This window comes from Bos mutus, chromosome 14 (genome assembly GCF_027580195.1).
Source record: "Bos mutus isolate GX-2022 chromosome 14, NWIPB_WYAK_1.1, whole genome shotgun sequence".
In the NCBI taxonomy this organism is placed as follows: Eukaryota; Metazoa; Chordata; class Mammalia; order Artiodactyla; family Bovidae; genus Bos; species Bos mutus.
In genome coordinates this window covers 14,125,766-14,145,740 of record NC_091630.1, presented here as the reverse complement: position 1 = coordinate 14,145,740, position 19,975 = coordinate 14,125,766, and the positions used below count along the sequence as shown (strand labels likewise).

General features: G+C 47.1%; 1 protein-coding gene across 1 annotated transcript in view; it reads right to left on the bottom strand.

The window, feature by feature from the left end:
* The window catches only part of PTDSS1 (phosphatidylserine synthase 1), a 67,599-nt gene that overhangs the window by 9,337 nt on the left and 38,287 nt on the right, over positions 1–19,975 (bottom strand). The window contains exons 6-10 of the mRNA XM_070383001.1: positions 19,233–19,384; positions 17,076–17,217; positions 14,482–14,594; positions 11,756–11,821; positions 3,134–3,233 (exon numbers count right to left, since the gene is read on the bottom strand). Coding sequence (XP_070239102.1) covers positions 3,134–3,233; positions 11,756–11,821; positions 14,482–14,594; positions 17,076–17,217; positions 19,233–19,384 — 573 coding nt within the window. The remainder of the gene's footprint in view (positions 1–3,133; positions 3,234–11,755; positions 11,822–14,481; positions 14,595–17,075; positions 17,218–19,232; positions 19,385–19,975) is intronic.

Below are 19,975 nucleotides of genomic sequence, written 5' to 3'. Positions count from 1 at the left end.
AGGCAGTGACGGCCCCGAACACGCGGGCACTTCGTATTCCTGCTGCTGGGTGTGCGCTGGGGACCCATCTTCCTTCCCGCCATTTCTGCCCCGCAGAGGGAGCTTCCCAGGGTAACCCTGCGGCTTTCCCTCGCCCCTTCCCCAGGGGGCAGTGTGTCTTAACTGACTGGGGAACAGGGATGAGCAAGCGGGCCACTTCCTTTCTCAGAGAGGGGAGGCCGGCTTTTCTGAGGCTGGAGAGGAAAGTGTGTCTGCTCCTGGGCTCGCGATTGGAAGGCTCTCATTGGCATCAGACACGGACACTGAGAATGTGGGCTCCCGGTCATACAGCGGCTGCTTCTGACCTCCACAGCCTTCCTTCTTCCTGCCTGTCTCCTAACTGCTCTGAACCTGGTGGTGGAGGGGAGATACTGTTCTCTTGGGCCCTCTCAAGCCCCAGCAATCGAGACTGATTCTAAGCGGGGAGGAAGGGATTCCGACCTGAATTCTGGAAGACCGCTTTGGCACCAGAGTGGAGAACGGATCTGAAGGGCAGGATGGAGAAGATGGGAGAGGACGAGGTGAAGCTGGGTCACATGGCGGGGAGCCTGATGGCTGACTTGAGGGGTGACGTCGGGAGGCGGCGGCCGCCTCGCCTCGGGGCTTAGGCTGGGTGCCCACAGGATGGGAGGACCGTGCACTGTGATCCCGGGTGACCCCGAGCACACGTGATCGCCTGAGCTGCACCCAGCTTGTCGGCTGCTCTCTCCGTAGCTCCTTGGGCTCTGTGCACACACACCAAGATGATGTCTGAGCATCAGTAGTCGGCAGAGGTAATGCCCACGTGCCCTTGGAGGGCCTCCGAGGGGAACCCCCATGGAGAGGGGAGCGGAAATCTCTAGCCAGACTCTCTGGGTTTGAGCCCTGGCTCTGCCATGGACGACCTGTGTGACCTTAGGTAAGTTAGGGGGACCTCTCTGTGTCTTTATCTGGGAAAGAGGGGATAACAAAGTATCCCCTCAAAGTGTAAAGCTCAAATATGCAATGTGTGAAAAGTGCTTCGAGCAGCGCCTGGCGCACGGTAAGTATGAATAAATCTCATCTTTGCCAGTCACCTACCTGTGTGGCTCCACATCAGGGCAGCTCTGATGAGCACTCGGCCACATGACAGACTTACAAGGGACCACGCTAAGGGATGGAGAGATTGAGAAACTGGTCGTGTCCTCGATAAAGTTACCATCGCATAGACACCAAGGTGCATCAAAATTCACCAACCTAAGGAGGCGGATGCTAAGTGTCTAATCAGTAAAACAGAGTGAAAGTCTCTAAAACAGAGACTGGAGGGGCCCGGCCAACTGGGTGACCAGAGACAGCTCCCTGGACACGGCCAGCCGTGAGGAGACTCTTCTGGCTACTGATGCCCCCGGAGGAGGCCTGCAATAGGCTGTGATGAAAAGCACCTTCTGCCCACATCTCAGGAGTCCCGCCGGCCTTAACCTGCCTGTGGTCCCCTTGGCACCAGGTGAGGGCTGCACCTGCCTACCATGTGTACCCGCTACAATTCACAGAGCCGGAGTGCCCATGCCAGAGAGAAACGTGAAGAGCAAAGAGTAACAGTTCCTGGCCCGTCTGACACGCTTCCCCCAACCAATCCTTACATCTTGTCTCACTGTGATGGAAAAAATACATCTGAGCTTGAATTCTGGAGTTTGAGGACAAACGAGATCCTTCTCCCCTTTCACTATTCAAGATAAAACAGCACAGGCTCAAGGTGCCCTGGCATAGTTAGGATTTCTAACAAGTAATCCTAAAAATAGACACCGTGAAAGACAATAAAAACACTTTAAAAATACAAAGTTCAGTCCTGCCAAAAGGAAAACACAAACAAACAAAAAAAGACTTGAATCTGATTAAGCCTCTAGATCCAGCTACCAATTTATAGAAAATACAGAAGACAAAGAAATCTGGTAAATGACAGTAAGGATGGCATCAGTAAAACCAGACAAGGGGAAAACCTACAGGACAAAAGAGTCTGTTTCTTCAACAAATAAACTGCAAAGGAGAAAGTGCTAGAGATGGAGGGAAACATGTAGATTAAAAGAGGCATGCAAACCAACTGCAATGAGTAGATGCTGATTCAAATAAACTGTTAGAAAATACAAACTTGAAGGAAACACTGAACAGTATGAAGGGCTGAATTCTGTTTCCAGTGTGATAATATCATGGTGGTTGCACTAAACAGAAAAGCCTTCCTGTCTTTTTTTAGAAAGACATCCTGAAATAGGAAAAGTGGGCCTGCTTCCGAGTAAGCTGGGGTAGGGACGGTGTGTGTGGAACAGAAGGACATGAGACCGGCCACTGGTGGGTAACTGCTGAATCTGGGTGATGCGTTACGTGAAGGGGGAGCAACCTTATGTACTTCCACGTTTGAAGTTTATGTGGTAATAATAAAAATTTTTTAAAAGCCCGAGTTAATTTTCTGGACTAAGTAAAAGCGAAGAATCTTAAATGTAAAATAAGACTTTTCTCCAAAGTAACAAAACAAATTAAAAGGACAATCACAGAATTTTAAATTTAAAAATTTTTTAGGTAAGATCCTGTTTCATTTGAGAGATGAGGGAAATGTCCCAGGACAATGAAGCTGGAGGCCCCCAGGACTCTTCCCTTCAGAGAGGAAAACACACCCAACACAAGCGTGGCCTATATATAACATTGGCCAGGGGAGAAGAAACAGCATGGCCTGATTGCCTCCAAACCCCCTCCCCTTACATGGCCTGTAAACCAGAGTCTGTCGTTTTGTACATGAACACTTGGTAATATACACATTACAGGGCTCGGGAACTGTCCCTTCAAGGCAGACCTGACATTCTCAGCAAATGTAGGCGAATGCTCACGAGTGAAACAAATGGGAATATAATTATGCACCTGCTGGGGCATGTGATCAGACCTACAAAGGGGACCAATTTGGGGTGCCACGTGGTCCTGTGTATTTGTTCTTGAACTTCATCCCATGGCCAATCTTGGGCTATTACAAGTATTATGTCTTGCCTTCTATAAATGTCTAAGAAACCTTGGTGCACAAGACGGTCTTGTTTTTTTTCTAGAAGAGACCATGGGGAGTTTAACACTTCAAGGTAGAAAAGTAATGACTTACCACGCAAAGAAGCCAAAGCACAACATAGAGTATTTGGGTCTTAGAGAAGAGATCTTGTCCAAATTTTATGCAGACAATAGCCTCCAGGAAACCAATGACCCTGTGACACAGAACAAGAGGTTAAATAACAAACTCATTAGAATATAATGCATTAACAGAAACATGCATAATTCCATCAGAAAGTTCAGCAGGTCAAAAGATTTCTGCTCCAAACACGAAGGAAGTCCCCTACAAAATGACAGTGCTCTAGTCTACTGTGCTTTCTTTAGAGACAATACATATTACATGCATTATATATATATATAGATAGATAGATAGATTTAATTAAAAAGGCTATTTTACTGTTATTCCTCTCTTCTTTTTCTTCAGATTATCTTTTTAGAGCAGTTTTTCAGGCTCATAGTAAACTTGAGGGAAAGGTACAGATTTCCGACCATTCTCTGCCCTCACACATGCACAGCCTTCCCCACTAGGAATATCCCCCACCGGAGCAGCGCATCTTTCACAAATGATGAACACAGTCAGCCAGAGTCCACAGGTTACCTCAGGGCTCACTCTGATGGTGGTGTACATTCTGGGGGTTTGGATAGATGTTCAAAGTGTAACATACCCACCACTGGGGTTCCCAGGTGGTGCTAGTGGTAAAGAGCCTGCTTGCCAAGGCAGGAGATGTGAGAGATGCAAGTTCAGTCCCTGGGTTGGGAAGACCCCCTGGAGAAGGGCATGGCAACCCACTCCAGTATTTTTGCCTGGAGAATCCCATGGACTACAGTTGCAAAGAGCTGGGCACAACGGAAGTGACTTAGTGTACATGCATCTACCATTACAGGGTCAGACGGAATAGTTTCACTGCCCTAAAAGCCCTCTGTGCTCTGCCTATTCATCCCTTTATTCCTCCACAGGAATAAGTTATTTTTCATATCTTCCTTCCTCACAGACCACAATCTCAGTGTGTATATTTTCATAGCTACAGACCACTTGATGTCATCTTGGTCAGAGCCGTAACGACAGGTGGACAGACACCCCCTTGGTTGAGACCCTGGCAGGGACAGGAAACCCACCACCTCTGTGGGCAGCTGCTTCTGCTCTTTCAGTCTCTTTAGCTTTGGGGAAGTTGTTCCTTATCTCCAGTGGGTGCCTGCCTCCTCCTGCCCCAGTCCTAACTCTGCCCTCCACAGTCATACAGGGGAGCGTGAGCTTCCAGGTGAGGCTTTCAGTAACTTGAAGGCAGCGATCACATTTCCTCCCAGCCATCTAGGAATTTTCAGATTTAATATGTCCAGTTCTGCTGACAATAAAAACCCTTTATCCTCTACATCAGTAGGAATTTTGCTACATAAAAAAACGTTTAAAAAAAAAACTTTCATGTTTTACTCTTGAATTAAAACATCAAAGAAAAAAGCCAATCTTGTATTATAGAACTTCATTTATGAATATTAAAATCAGATCTTTATTACGGTTCAGAAATTGAAGGTAAGAACTGAGGAGGTGGGGTAACATAGCTCACCCCTTCATCCCAATGACTGCCCAGAAATAGCGACTTCTGACAAGGCCACGCTAGGTATTCCTTGCTCAGCAGGGAAGCGAGACAATCAGGGACTGGTCCTGTTGCAGGCATAATCTCTGAAAAGGCAGGAAGGGGCCCGGAAGACCCCAGGCCCCCTCCCCACTGCAGACACAGAGGTCACCGCCATGGTCAAATGGATGGACAGCTCTAAACAGCTGAAGACCTGGAGCCAGAACCACCAAAGCAGAAAGTCTCCAGTATGGATCTCTAGAGAGTCTGGGGTGGTCTTGTACCCCGGGGCAAACCAAACAAGGTTTAGGAGTGGTTGCCTGAATCTTTAAAGACCACCCTCACACACACACCCCGGCCCAATAAAGCACAGCCCTTGTGAGAAGGCCGCATTTCAGCCCAGCATCGTGGGAGGCCAGAGGGAGCAGGGCTGAGGTCCGCTGTCGCCCTGAAGTCGAGACCACCAGCCGACACTAGAGGGCAGCAAAGCAGCTTCGGGAAGGGCTCCTGTGGGCGGACACAGAAAGCAACGCAGCCCGGGCTGGGCCGGCCTGAGGGACTGCAACCGGAAGGAAGTCTGCCCACCTGCCCTGAGCGGACAGAACAGCGGGCTTTACTGTGACAGGCTTCTAAACAGTCAACTGACCGAGGCACCCTTGGAGAGCTCGGTGACCAGCTGATTAGAGCTGTGTTTCTCAGACTTCTGTGACCTGAGTCGCATGGCAGGAAACACAATTTTCATCTTGTCCCCTCTCCCACACACACAACCTGCCCCAAAACACACAAAACAACTGTCCCCTTGCTCTGACATTTTCCTACCCTATTTCACTGTCAGAAAAATGCTGGTCATGACTCACTCAGTTGACTTCATAACAACCTGAAATTTGCTCTAAAGACCAGTGCTTTTCAATCAGGAACTTCAGGATGACTTGTTCCCACATGCTGAGGAATCTTAGCTGACCTGTTGTCCATGGAGGTGCCCTTGAGTAGAGACTGGGTGGGGGAGGGGTCAGGATGGAGGGAAGGGGCAGCGTGAGGTCACGAGGTGACACGGGTCTTGAAGGCCACCCCAGAGCTCGGCTTTCAGTCTGAGGGACCTGAGAATCCTGGGAGTGTTGCAGCAGAGGGCTGAACTGGATTGATTTTGTGGAGACTCATTTTGGCGGCTGGAAGAGAACTGCTGTGAGGAGACCGGGGAGCAGGGTGAAGACCTGGAGGAGATATGGGATGTGGGGAGCAGCGGGAATGGGGATGCATCACGTCAGCTATCCACGGACCCCTTACCCAGCAACGCTGGCCCTTAGAGGGAGTCCTGAAACGTAACATCCTCCTGGGAGGTCAACATCACTTCCTTATGGGACTCCAATTGCTGTTGGCCTGGGGCTTGAGGCCAAAGGCCTGGGTACTATGGGAGCCTCTATGAAGCCTGGCAGCTGAGGCAACACCAACCACCTCACCCTGGGCAGCCCCTCCATGGTATTGCCCTCAACTTAGAGCCAATTTCAATCTCAGATCTTGACCAGGCTGAGCAAGGTGGCCAATCTGTGGCTGGATGGAACCCAGGACTCCCTCCCCTTCATGCTTGTTGCTGTCCTTATCGTGAAGGAGCATGTTCAGTTCAGTTCAGTCACTCAGTCGTGTCTGACTCTTTGTGACTCCATGACTGCAGCACGCCAGGCTTCCCTGTCCATCACCAACGACCGGAGCTCACTCAAACTCAAGTTCATAGAGTCAGTCAGGTCATCCAACCATCTCATTCTCTGTTGTCCCCTTTTCCTGCCTTCAGTCTTTCTCAGCATCAGGGTCTTTCCCAATGAGTCACTCCTTCACATCAGGAGGCCAAAATATTGGGGTTTCAGCTTCAGCATCAGTCCTTCCTGTGAATATTCAGGTCTGATTGCCTTTAGGATGGATTGGTTGGATCTCCTTGCAGTCCAAGGGACTCTCAAGAGTCTTCTCCAACACCACAGTTCAAAAGCATCAATTCTTTGGTGCTCAGCTTTCTTTATAGTCCAACTCTCACATGCATACATGATTACTGGAAAAACCATAGCTTTGACTAGACAGACCTTTGTTGGCAAAGTAATGTCTCTGCTTTTTAATATGCTGTCTAGGTTGGTCAGCTTTTCTTCCAAGGAGCAAATGTCTTTTATTTCATGCAGTCACTAGTGATTTTGGAGCCCCCCAAAATAAAGTCTCAGCATTTCCATTGTTTCCCCATCTATTTGCCACCTCTTCTTAATATCTTCTGCTTGTTAGGTCCATACTGTTTCTCTCCTTTATTGTGCCCATCCTTGCATGAAATGTTCCCTTGGTATGTCTAATTTTCTTGAAGAGATCCTAGTCTTTCCCATTCTTTTGTTTTCCTCTATTTCTTTGCATTGATCACCGAGGAAGGCTTCCTTATCTCTCCTTGGTAGTCTTTGGAACTCTGCATTCAGATGGGTGTAGCTTTCCTTTTCTCCTTTGCCTTTAGCCTCTCTTCTCTTCTCAGCTATTTGTAAGGCCTCCTCAGACAACCATTTTGCCTTTCTTTTTCTCTGGGATGGTCTTGATCACTGTCTCCTACAGCATCACAAACCTCCGTCCATAGTTCTTCAGGCACTCTGTATATCAGATCCAATCCCTTGAATCCATTTGTCACTTCCACTGTATAATCATAAGGGATTTGATTTAGGTCATACCTGAATGGTCTACTGGTTTTTCCCTACTTTCTTCAATTTAAGTCTGTATTTGGCAATAAGGACTTCCTGATCTGAGCCACAATCAGCTCCTGGTCTTGTTTTTGCTGACTGTACAGAGCTTCTCCATCTTTGGCTACAAAGAATATAATCAGTCTGATTTTAGTACTGACCATCTGGTGATGTCCACGTGTAGTGTCTTCTCTTGAGCTGTTGGAAGAGGGTGTTTGCTATGACTAGTGGGTTCTCATGGGCAGATCTCATAGGCAAATCAACTTTGGGCTGCCTGAGGTGCTTCTGCCTGGAGTGAGGCTGGCCTCTCATAAATAAAAACGACCTTAATGCAGAACCCGGCATCAGGAAATCCTCCGCGGATGGAACAAGAATGTATCACAGTCTTATTGAAACTGCGGCACAAAAGCTCTCGGCCTGGTGTGTGTGAGCTGGGTAGACAAGTCAACCTCGAGCAGAGACCATTCTGTCTGTAGCACCTGGTTGCACCTGGATTCTCAAGATGCCACAGCCTGTGTGCGTCCTATAGATGCAGCCCTGCAGCTGCACAAAACGCTCTGCCACGAGGGCTTGGGGCAAGGGTCAGTCACTCTCCGGCGGCCAGGAGCTGACTCTCCACCAGTGGAAACAAGCCGTGTATACAAGCGACGCAACTATGATACAATCCGACAGGGAGCCAGGAGTCAGGGAGCCAGGAGTCACCGCGGAACTTCAGGAGGCGGTTCCGGTTCCTGTCAGGATGAGTTCCGGTTCCGGTTAGGATGAGCAAACACACCTTTGGGGAGGAAGTGAACACTGAGCTGGGCCTTAAGGAGGTAGAGAACTCTTTCAGTTGTGCTCCATGGAACATCTGGACTTCCTAAGAAGCCCCAGGGCAGGATGGAGAGGGGGAGAAGGGGCAGAGGGTCCTGGGTGGCACGCCCAGAACGATCCTGCCCAGTTGTTTTGCTGTATATCAGGGTTTGGAGCAAGATATCATTGGAGAAAAGGGATGCAGTTGCTGAAAAAAAAATTTGCGACTATTGCAGAGGACTGGGGCCTGTCAGTAAGTGTTCCTGAGAAAAGGAGCAGGGAGCAGCAGGAAAAAGGGTGGTCAGTCTGGAGGAGGATGGGATGGAGGAGAAGACACTAGAAACAGGAAATGCGAACGTGGCAAGGATGCTGCCCTTGCAATGTAAGCGCTGAGGGTGGGAAACAGAGATGCATGTGGACCAGAGGGAAGGCAGTATGAGAGGCTGTGAGCAAAGGTCAGCGGGCAGATGATGGTGGCCTGGGAGTGCTGGGGAAGGTGGAGGAGGCGGGGAAGGTCTCCTCCAGTTGTCCGTTCTCTCCAAACACTCCCTCCTCCTGTAAGGACACTGAGCTGCATGCTGTGTCTACCCTTAAGGAGCCTGGAAGAACAGCAGCATAATTACAAGAAGTTGCGGAGGGGAGAGGGGTGGCGGGGAAGCCAGCAAGGGAATCAGACGCAGCAGAAACGGAGGAAGAAAACCTGCAGGGCAGCTGCTGCAGGAGGAAGAAAACAGTCTGGAGATGGCAGATGCTGTGGAGAAGACGGGAGAGACGAGGGTGGAGAAGGACGTGCCGATGTGGAGCTGCCCTTGGACAGCGTGATGTGCAGAGGAGCAGAGGCAGAAGCTTACTGTCTTGGGTCACCAGCAGGGCTGGGACAACTCGGGAGAGGAAGCCAGTGTGGTGAGAGGCAGTTCGGACAGCAACCGGGCTCCAGGCCTCGACCCTGGGGACCATCAGCTCTGACCCAACCCCTGGAGACCCAACCCAAGAACTTGCCAGAGGAGGAAAAGTGGCTGCTCACTTCTGTTACAGCCACAGCTTGGATCCCTTCCGGGCCAAGGGATCCAACATCTTTTCTTCATCAACCAGCCCAATGCTCTCCTTTGGAGGCACAGAAACTCAATTATAATGGGGAGGGGAGGGGGAGAAAGGTGACGATGAAGACGGTTTCATGTGCACATCTGGGCAATCTGTCCACCTTGATCTGGCCCTGACACCCACGAAGACGCAGTAACTGGAAGAGGTTCCCCCACTCCGACTTCTCCCCATGGGTTCCCATTCTCCAGATGGATGGAGTCCTGTCTCAGTTGGGCCCAGGATGTTTAGGGACAAAAGGCTGTAAGTTCAGCTCCATGGCACAACTGCGGAGCCCACATTTAAAGTCTGTATTTCATTACATATAGCAGCAATTAATGCCAGCTTTTTGAGGGTGTAACATTTACAAAGGAGAAAAGTACCCACTACATGGGCTTCACCTCTGTTCCCTTGCATGTCCATACTGTGATAGAGCCAAAGTCATCCCAAAGTTAGTGAAAAGAAAACTATAAAGCATGAACTAGCTGTTAAAGAAGGGGTTTCTCTGGTGGCTCAGTGGTAAAGAATCCACCTGCCAATGCAGGAGACACAGGTTCAGTTCCTGGGTCAGGAAAATCCCCTGGAGAAGGAAATGGTGGCCTATTCCAGTATTCTTTCCTGGAGAATCCCAAGGACAGAGGAGCTTGGTGGGCTATACAGTCCATGGGGTCACTCAAGAGTCAGACATGACTTAGTGATAAAAACAAAGTTGTTAAAGGAAGTCAGACATTTCAGTGTGTGCTGTTTTGATAGAAGATGAAAGAAACCAAAAAAAAAAAAACGAAGGTGACAGGGAAGCCGGAGGAAGGAAGGAAAAGAAGATGGGAGGTGGTGGCCCCCAAGAGGCAAACACCAGAGAAGAGACTGGAGGCCAGGCCTCCTGCAGCACCATCACAGGCCCACCATGCTGACCAGACAGAGGCTGCTCCTGCCTGTTCACACACCAGGTGGGTCCACCCTGCGTGATTTATGAACAGGGACTTGCTGTTTTTCAGCACAGCCCACTAATCTCAAGGTCCACTGACCTTGACATCATCATTCTGGGAGTCCTTGATTCTCAACAGAGCATCCTAAATCAGCCAAATGACCTCGCATTTATTTCAGCTCATTTGCATTTGACCTTCTTTCACCATTTTCCAGTAAGGGGCAGCTTTTCTGCGTTTGCTTCCACCCTTTCGCCTAGTTCCTCTAGGCTATTTCTCCCACCACAGGGATTAAACTTTCAAGATACCAGATTAGGGAGAACTACCTGTCTCTCTGATCCACCATCTCCTTTTTCCTCAACAGGTGACTAGACAGAGTTCTCCAGTCGCAGCAGAATAAGACTGTGGCAAGGACTTATAAATGTGAAAAGAAAAATGCACACGGAAAGAAGATGCATGGGACAGAGGAAAAGCTCAAAGGAAAAAAAGATCCCCAGTCCTTGGACAAGACAGTAAGAAGGCAACCTGCCTTCCCGCGACAAAAGTATGTAAGGAGTCTGGTAAATGTATATTCTCTCTCCCACGAGAGCAGTCAACAATGGAAACTGAATCCATCCTATTACCCTTTAAGCTACTTTGGGTAGGAAAATCAGCTTACATCATAGAGCCTGCCAGAAACAGTGACAAAGGCCTTTTGTCTGTTGGGAAGAAGGCGGTGGTAAACTTGAGCAACCCTTCCAGAATCTGGGTGAGAGCTGGATACACACACACACACACACACACACACACGTTTGGAAGGAATGACAATGTAATGTAAGCAGCAAGTATCTCTACACAGTTGATGTCTTTGGATGATCTTTAGTTTATTCTTTTCTACATCATCAATATGCATTACATGGAAAAAAAAATTATGTTTAAAAATCTGTTGTGGTTTTCATCGGATTTTCTTTATGCTCAGTTTAAAATCTAGATTAGGTCCTGAGTTTAAGCTCCTTGAGTGACTGAACTTCACACACAGATGTGCTGGACGTCTCTGGAACTTCTGTTGCTAGATGGCTTGGTGAGATGTAGATGGTGTTATACTGAGGAAGCGATTACCTGAGATACTGAACAGCATTTCACGTTTAATACTGGGGGTGAAACTGGATAATCTATGCTTTCAAATCATTTAAGTAATTATAAATTCAGATACAGCATTTGTATCTATAAGATGATAAATTGTGACCATGTGGCTACGTGTTAGTTTTCTTTGGGACAATAAAACCAGACCCTTTCTGGTGTGTAAGTAACATGAAGCATGGTCAAGCCCATCACAAGTCGTTGTCCCAAACTTACCATCGATTTCAGAGGGAAGTCAAACAATTCATTTCCTATTTCCGGAAACAAGGCCTCCAATTCTATGTGGAAAATATCTTTTGATTTCCTACTGTCTTTTAAAAAATTATTTCTACCTCCTCTTTCTGTAACTTGCCAGTTAACTAGTCTAAATTTAAATCAGAAAAGGAACATTAAAAGTGAAAGACACACAATAATTGCACTGAAAGGCAGTTAATGCAGGGTCAAGAAAGAACTCAAGAAATCTACAGACATAAGTGGTTTCAAATGATAACAGATTACTCACCCAAACACCCAGCACTGTGTTCCCACGCGTTTGCACTGCGTGTCGGTGAGGTAAGCGTAGTACTGTCTGAAAGAACAAAGGTAGAATTCACTGAGAGCTTCTGGAAAACCACCAAGCCAATACAGAACTAAATCACTCTGACAGTGTGAATATAAAAATTGTCTGCCTTGTTCCACATACTCAAGCTGCCTGGTCTAGTTCTATTCAAAGGAATAGGAAGCCAGTGCCTGCTGAAACCTTCCTGTAAGAGGCTAAGAATTTGGACTGGGATGGAGGGAGGTGGTTTAAAGAGCCAGATTATTGGCAGAGGCAGTCTTGATTCAGAGGCAGACTCCCACACTCCTGAGCCAAAGTCACCCCAGGTGGGTGCTTCAGTCTCTCTCCTTGGAGGCAGTTCCAGAAGCTCACCTACACTGTCTCTGTCTCCTCTGGCTCTCTCCAGGACAAAGGCTGCTGACTGTAACCAGGCAGGAAAGCTATACATTTTGGCTCTCAGAAATATTTCAAGGTGACTGGCTACACGCCCAGTACTCATAGCCACATGTGGGAGAGGCGGCCTATAGGACAACACAGGGTGGGAGTCTTAGAGCTGCCCCTGAAACTCGACCCATCCCTGGGGAGGTGACATCTGAACCAGCGGGTTAAGGGCTGGGGTTAAAGACTCCCCTTTGAGGGTTTGAGGAAAGCTATGAAAAAGGCACATAAAACATGCACACAAAATTCTGCATTAAACTTCAGAGGGTTCACGAATGCCTAAAGCTCATCCATGAACTATTGGCTCCGTACCCCAAAGTGAAGAATTCTAGCTGTAAAGAATTCAGGTTTTCCTCTAACTTCACATTTTCATTACCTAATTTCCTTTTACCAGTTCAGCTACTTTACTAATTGCATCCATGCCCTTATACTGCACATTATATTAGACTAAAAGAATATTCACTCAAATGTCTTCTCAAAGCAGAGTCATATGAAAGTCAAACCAAAAAAGAGGAAAAGAGAGACCTGGTAAGTATATATGATTTATACTGAAGCCTGAGTTTTCACTTCTTTCTGGGCCTGCCATTGACTCATCGGAACCTAAAATCCATTAGCATTTCCATCTTTCCAAGAGGCTTGTCAACCATCTCCTTAGCCTCAAGTGATGTAGGAACAAAGGAAGTGGCTAATTTTTAAACAAAAAAAGAATCGTTTGAAAACCCATAGAGTTTGGCAAAAATTTTAAGGAGGTCTCAAAAAAGTCCAAACACTGGATTTTTAGTTTCTGGTTGAGTCTCTAGTTTTTGCTGTGAAATATTTAACAATAAGGAAATTTCATGATAAATCACATGTGATTTGCTCTTCTGTTTTCTAAGAGATTTCTTTTCCCACTTATTTGTTGATTGCTCCTAATTTTATGAAGGAACTGCTGCTAATCTTTCCTGAAATAACAGTAAGCCTCAAATTACATCAAATTTTAAATATGATAAGGAGGTGCCAACCCACAAAAAGGAAAATTGCATTCATGAGATAACTATTTCAGCAGATCACCAGTCCATAAAGTGCCAAAGGGCTCGGTGTACCAACTGTTACCTTCCTGTATATATTAATATATATTTGCAATAATGAATGAGAACAGTAAGAAGTGCTAGCTGGGGGTGAGGGCTATGTCTGACCAAGGAAAACACCCACTCTCCTTGGCAAACAGGACCCTCTATTTGCGTAGATTGCTCACACATTAAAAATAATTAAATTATCCCACAGTTTCCAAAGAAGTTTACTTTGAATCAGCAGTGTAGAGACTTTGGGTGTTTCCACTGAAACAATGAAGAACAACTGTTCTACTCTTCAATGCCGAGACTCCACACTAGTTATAAAACCCTAATTGCTCTTTCCAAACAGGAACAACAGAACAAATGAAAGCGTTTCACTCTGAAGTTCACTGGTCAGTGTGGGAGACTCCAGTCTCTGAACAGCACCTCATCTCTAGGGTCCTACATGAATCATGACTCCAGGGCAAGGACAGCTTCCCTGGAGGATGAACACCCAAGCTTGTCCCTGCTGTCCTGGAGGACCACAGGAAGGACATCTGAAAAAGGAAATTAACTGGCTCTAAAGGAACTAATAAAGTTTCATTCTAAATAACAACATTTATGACTTCAATCCACCGTAAAAATGTTTGTATTTTTTGATAATCTCATGAAGAAAACCTCAGTATGTCTCTCCCTCATTTTGTTTTAAATAGGATGCTACAGGGGAAAAAAGGGCTTCCCAGGTGGCTCAGCGGTAAAGAATCTGCCTGCCAATGCAGGAGATACAGGTTGGATCCCTGGGTCAGGAAGATCCCCTGGAGAAGGAAATGGCAACCCACTCCCGTACTCTTGCCCAGAGAATCCCCATGGACGGAGGAGCCTGGCAGGCGATAGTCCATGGAGTCATAAAGACACAGCTTAGTGACTGAGCACAGGGGAAAGAACAGCAGTGAAGATCATAAAGCATAAAGGGGTTTGAATGTAATGGGGTGGTGTCGGTCTTCATGTTACTGAGGTTGGAGAAGCAAAATGTTTTCTTCATGTTCTGGATATATAAGTCTTTCTGTTCCCTTGGAAGTATAATTGTCTAGAATGACATTCTCACGGAAAATCTGCTAGTTTATATGACCTCCTTTATGCTACACAGGAGAAATGATGGGCAAAATGACCTGCAAAGCAGGTTAACGTGTTCAAATGACCGTCAGGCTAACACAGAATTACCTTACTGTGGGAGCCGTGATGCCACCAATAAAGAGAATTCGACACCAGCTTAATGGATGACTGGCTTGGAACACAAAGATATGTTTCAGGAAGAAGGTATTCAACTCGGTCAGCTGCAAAAGAAGGAGGCGTGAGTCAACCTGGTGCTTTGAGCTAAGTCATGAGCCTCTAGTCCTTCAATGGACACTCTATAGCTAAAACTAATTGGTATGTTCAAAGCATTTCCAGAAAATATATTGGGTCTCTTAAGAGTATGGTGTTTAAGCCCAGGTACAGCCAGGACAACATGGGCACCAACCGAGCAGGGGTCCAGAGGAGGTGCTGGGTGCTGAGAGGGGCACAGAGGGCATCGGCCATTCAGCCTGTTTCCAGGTTCACGTGATTGTGACCTGGCTCACAGGCGTGAGCTGCTGGGACAGTCGGGAGGGAGATGCTTCGAGAGCAAAATCAGGAAAACAAATCTCTGCTGAGCAACACCTTCACAGCTGGACAGAAATCAGGCCAGGTCGAAAAGACATCTGACAGCAGGGAAGCAGGCTCTTTAATAGCCAAAAGAAGCTTGAGATGCTGTGCGTGACCGAGAGATGACTACAGGCTCATTCAGCTCGTGCCGGGGACCAAGCAGATCTCAGCCGAAAGGCTGAAAGCTCCTAAAAGTGTGTGTGGGGGCTGGTCCAGGCTTCACCCGGCAGTGAGACTGCTCCCTCAGGGGCAGCAGCCAGTGCCACCATCACGCGACCCGTCCTGGCGGCACAAAACGTGCCTGTCAGGAAATGTGTGCTCCGTGCCCAGAGGCCCCTCCTGTCCCCTCCAGATGAAGTGAGCAGCACAGATTAGGAAAGGTCACCCCTTTAGGAGCACATGAGGACTTCCCTGGTGGTACAGTGGATAGGAATCCGCCTGCCAATGCTGGAGACACGGGTTCGATCCCTAGTCCAGGAAGATCCGGCATGCCATGGGGCAACGGAGCCTGAGCACCACAACCACTCAGCCCGCGTGCTGCAATGACTGAAGGCTGTGCACCTAGAGCCTGTGCTCACCAACTAGAAAGGCCCCGCAACGAAAAGCCCAAGCACCACAGTGGAGAGCAGACCCCTCACCGCAACTAGAGAGCCTGTGCAGCAACAGAGACCCAGGACGGCCAAAAATAAACACAATTAAAAAAAAAAAAAAAAACGCATCACATGGACCAGCAGGTTCATTTCAGTGACCTAAAATGTGCGTCTTTCCCCACAGGGCGGGTTTTAATTTATTTTTAATTGGAGGATCATAGTGCTGATTTTAAGGATATAAAATAAGAACGGTTCATTCATCATCACCACGTATAGGAAACTGATCCCTGCATAGCGCTCACCATCCAGGGGACAATGGGCCGTGGAATTCTGCCATCCTAGGAAAATCCAAATCCTTCCAAGGTCCTCACAATCAAAGGGAACCTCTCCCTGCCCTGGCACTGCCCCAGAAAGGAAAACTTGACCATCATCTACTTATGTAACCCCCCTCCTTTTTAAAAAGTTTTTTTGATGGGAACCATTTCTAAAGTCTTTATTAAATTCGTTACAATATTGCTACTGTTTTTTTGTGTTTTAGTTTTTTGGCCTCGAGGTATAAGGGATCTTCACTCCCTGGCGGGATTGAACCTGCAGCCCCCTTGGTTGGAAGGTGAAGTCCCGACCAGTGGACTGCCAGGGAAGTCCCTATGTGCCCATTTTATCCACTGACTTCCCCAAACCATGGCAACTATATACTTGTTCATCCACATAGACTTCCACAGCCATAGACCTCATTTACTGAGATCCATATTATCATTCTCCTTCTGTGGACAAAGACTGTCTTTCAAGTGACACACGCCAATTTTCTCCTTGTGTTGGGAGTATGTTGTTCATGTGTTCAAAATATAACGTCTGAAGATTCTGGAAGACAACTCAGGTGAAAACTAGTTTTCCTTAGCTAGTCTCCCAAAGCTGTGGAACAATTAACCTGTGAACAGGAGGGTCCATAAAAAAGCCTGCCTCCAGGAAAGAGTTGTTTGGTAATCTCTTTCCGAGACCCTAGGCTGTCTGCTTGGAAGGAGGGCCTCTCCCCACTGCTGATACCACTCCGGAGGACCCAGGTCCCCAGGGGGCTCCAGTCCCCTCAGGGAGCTTCTTTATTTAGCGCTTCACCAATTACCTAAAGTGGTAACAGCTGAGGTACCATCTTAACACTCAAACACTGAGTCTGGACTATAAAAAAAAAAAAAAGCCTTACATTTGTTACTTTGGTCCTGAAAAGACCATTCTATGGATAGAAAGCAATCCAATGCCTAATTCACTGGGTGATAGATGCTGAGCACAAGGTTTTTACAGGGAATTTTAATCTGTTTCCAATTTGCAATTCAATGATCCATATTTTAAAACATCTTCACAATGAAGCAAGACCTTAAGTGTAACAGCATTACTGTTAAATTGTTCTGCATGTCAGCTGTAGAACAGTACATCTTTTGACGCATGGAGCTGATAAGCAGTGTCAACTAGCATGAACCCTAAATCAATGGATGGTTTTTATGTTGGTTTTGTTTTTTTCCTACTTCTGAGCATCTGAAAAAAAATTACCTGCCAGATGATCATGAAAAGGTATATTCCAGCCACTCTCTGAAATGAAGACTTGGGGTCAAACCACCGCACGTAGGTCCAGCTGGCAGGAGTAAACTGGAGCACGGCTCTTTTGATCTTCCCGGTGGTGGTGTGGATGTCCCTGAAAAGAGAGAAACAGTTCGCTGAAAATTCAGAGAGGTAAGAAAGGACAAAAAAGAAAAAAAACTGCACTGACTATTTTACAACCAGTACCCAGAACAAAAGATCCCTTCCTGTTTGAGCATCTCTCCAACAGCGGCCTCTGTTCACAGGTGCGGCGCCGAGAGCGTCACACCTGGCGGGGAGCCTTGGCAGGGACAGGTACGACGCAAAGGCCAGGCCACTGCAGGGCCATCACAGGGCACCGTCTGTGAGCTGGTGACGAGAGACGCCAAGGGACACTGAAGACAGCGACTTGGAGCTAGGCCAGGAAGGGTGAGGACGCGGCAGCGACACAACTCCCACCCGTGGCTCACCACCCCCCACCCCAACCTGGGGGCGCAAGGTATGGGAGGTGACCCATGTGGTTCCTGGCCCTATAGCTGCTTCGGTTAAGTTTCAGGTGATGAATTGCGACTTTTTTTGACCTTTCTTGGGTTTCATCCTAGAAATCACTCAATTAAAAATTTTATATTCCTGTGATAGAAACAAACAGTCCCACAGGTCATAACGAGACCACTGAGGCTCGAAGACACAGACTGGCTGATGCCAGCACACCTCCTAAGCCTCAGAGCTGGGGACAGATTCTGGTCCCCGCGTGGGAGACCAGGGGAGCTGAAATCCAAGGTCGCAGTATTTAATTAATGGTAAAGATTTTTCAGTTCAACAAGAACATTATGTGGAGGACCTTCAGGTCTTAGACACTGTTTCAGATGCTGAAGGCACAAGGACAAACAGGCCAGCCTTTCATTCTTGGTGTGGGGAGGGGGACAGGAGGGGTAGTAAGGGAACCCAGATTTGTTTCTTCACCCACTCACCCGCCCATCAACAAGCCTGCAGTGAGAAAACCTCCTGCAAGAAGGCTTGCGGCACAAGGCCAACAAAGAAAGAGAGTCTATTCCAAAAATCAACAAGAATGAGGAAGGGCCTGTACTAAAAAATGGTGGAACTTCATGCAAAGAGGTAGAGAAAGACTGGGATAAAGATACGATGTGATGGGGATCTGGACATTTAATGGAGTGAAAAGGTTAATCCAACCTGATCTATATTCCTTCATGTTTAATGTAACTTGAAACCAGGGGGACTTTTTTGTTCATTTGTTGTGTTTATGTCTTGGGAACTTGACAGAATGATTCTCAATCTGAATTTGAGCATAAATGTACGAAATTAGGGAAGCATAATGGAGTGTTTAAGGAGCCAGGCAGCCTGATGCAAATTCAGACTCAGCTTGCTAGCTGAATGTCCTCAGGCAAATTACCAAACCGAAACCACAGTACCGTCATCCCTAAAATGAAGAGAACGGTGGTGTGTCTACCCCTAGGGTTGATGTAAGGCTCAAATGAGATACTGTGTATGAAGGTTGCTGAGAGCAAAACCCAGCGCTGCTACAGATTTTGTTACATTATATACTGCTCAAAATATATTGAAAAGTCCTTTCAAGTCAGTGGCCAACGAAAGGATTACTCACGAAAGGGATGGAATAAACTGGTTAATCAGATGCAGCACACTGTGGAATCTCCCCCTTATACCACATGCCAAGAGTAATGTGACACGGAATAAACAGGTTACTTATAATCGCCAAGCCCATGGGCGTTGTCCTCAGGCCCATGAGAGACCATCACAGGGGAATGACATGATGGCTCTGACGGTCCTGAGACCACCTCTCGGGCAGTGGTGGCGGAAGGCTTAGAGGGGTTAACCTGGGGACAAGGCAGTCATCAATCCAGCCGTGGGAGTGGGAATGCAGGCTGGGGAATAAGGATTAAAAAAGAGGGGATGGATTTGAGAAGCTCGTAAATGATTCAGCATTTTCCGGATCACTGCCCGAAACTGGGTTTAGAACCATTTTTGAGCTCCAGTGACCAATGTATAATTTACTCCTCGTCATCAGAGAACGCACTCATGCTGTGGGATACTGAGCAGTTAAGTTCACATCATGAGAAACGGTGACGCAGGGCCCGGAGGAGGACGACTCACTTGAAACTTGCCCAGTGGTAAGTCCGCATCTCTAAAAACCGGCAGACGACCATGCCCAGCCAGATGCCGCCCCCGTTGCACAGCAGGATGTCCAGGATGACTTGGTCCCACCAGCACTCGGCAAAATTGGGTAGAAGATGCATGAAGAAAAGCTGGGAAACACGAGAGAGGACGGTTGTGAAAAATAAAACAAACCTGGGGTGCCATCCTGAAAGATAACGTTCCTTTTAACAGTATGCTCTTTTGTTCAAACTTGTTGACATTTTAGGTTTCACTGACGTATTAAAAAAAAAAAATAAAACCAAGTTCTGTAACCAGGTTCTTATTTTTTATTTCATGACAGTTTGCAAATACTGCTAATCCAAACAGCGCCTTTTTAAAATTTATTAATACAAGGTTTTAAAGAAATGATGACCCATCTTGAAAAATACTACCAATAAATCACCTTGGCTCATGACAATGTGACATGGACCCCAGAGAAGGAAGGGAGCAAAGTTTTCTCAACTGCCTACAGGGCACTGGCAGAATCCTCGAAACCAGCAGCTTGAGAAATTAAGCTGTGTATTTTAGAAACGGTCTACAGATATTTGAATAAAATAGTAAGCTGTAAATTAGCTTAACAGGAAATCTCACACTAACCGACTTGCAGTGATGATCTTTTATTAAGTGCCTACGGTGTAGCAATACAAGGTGGTGAGACAAAATGGACCGAGGTCCTTGATCTCAAGCCGGACTTATTCAGA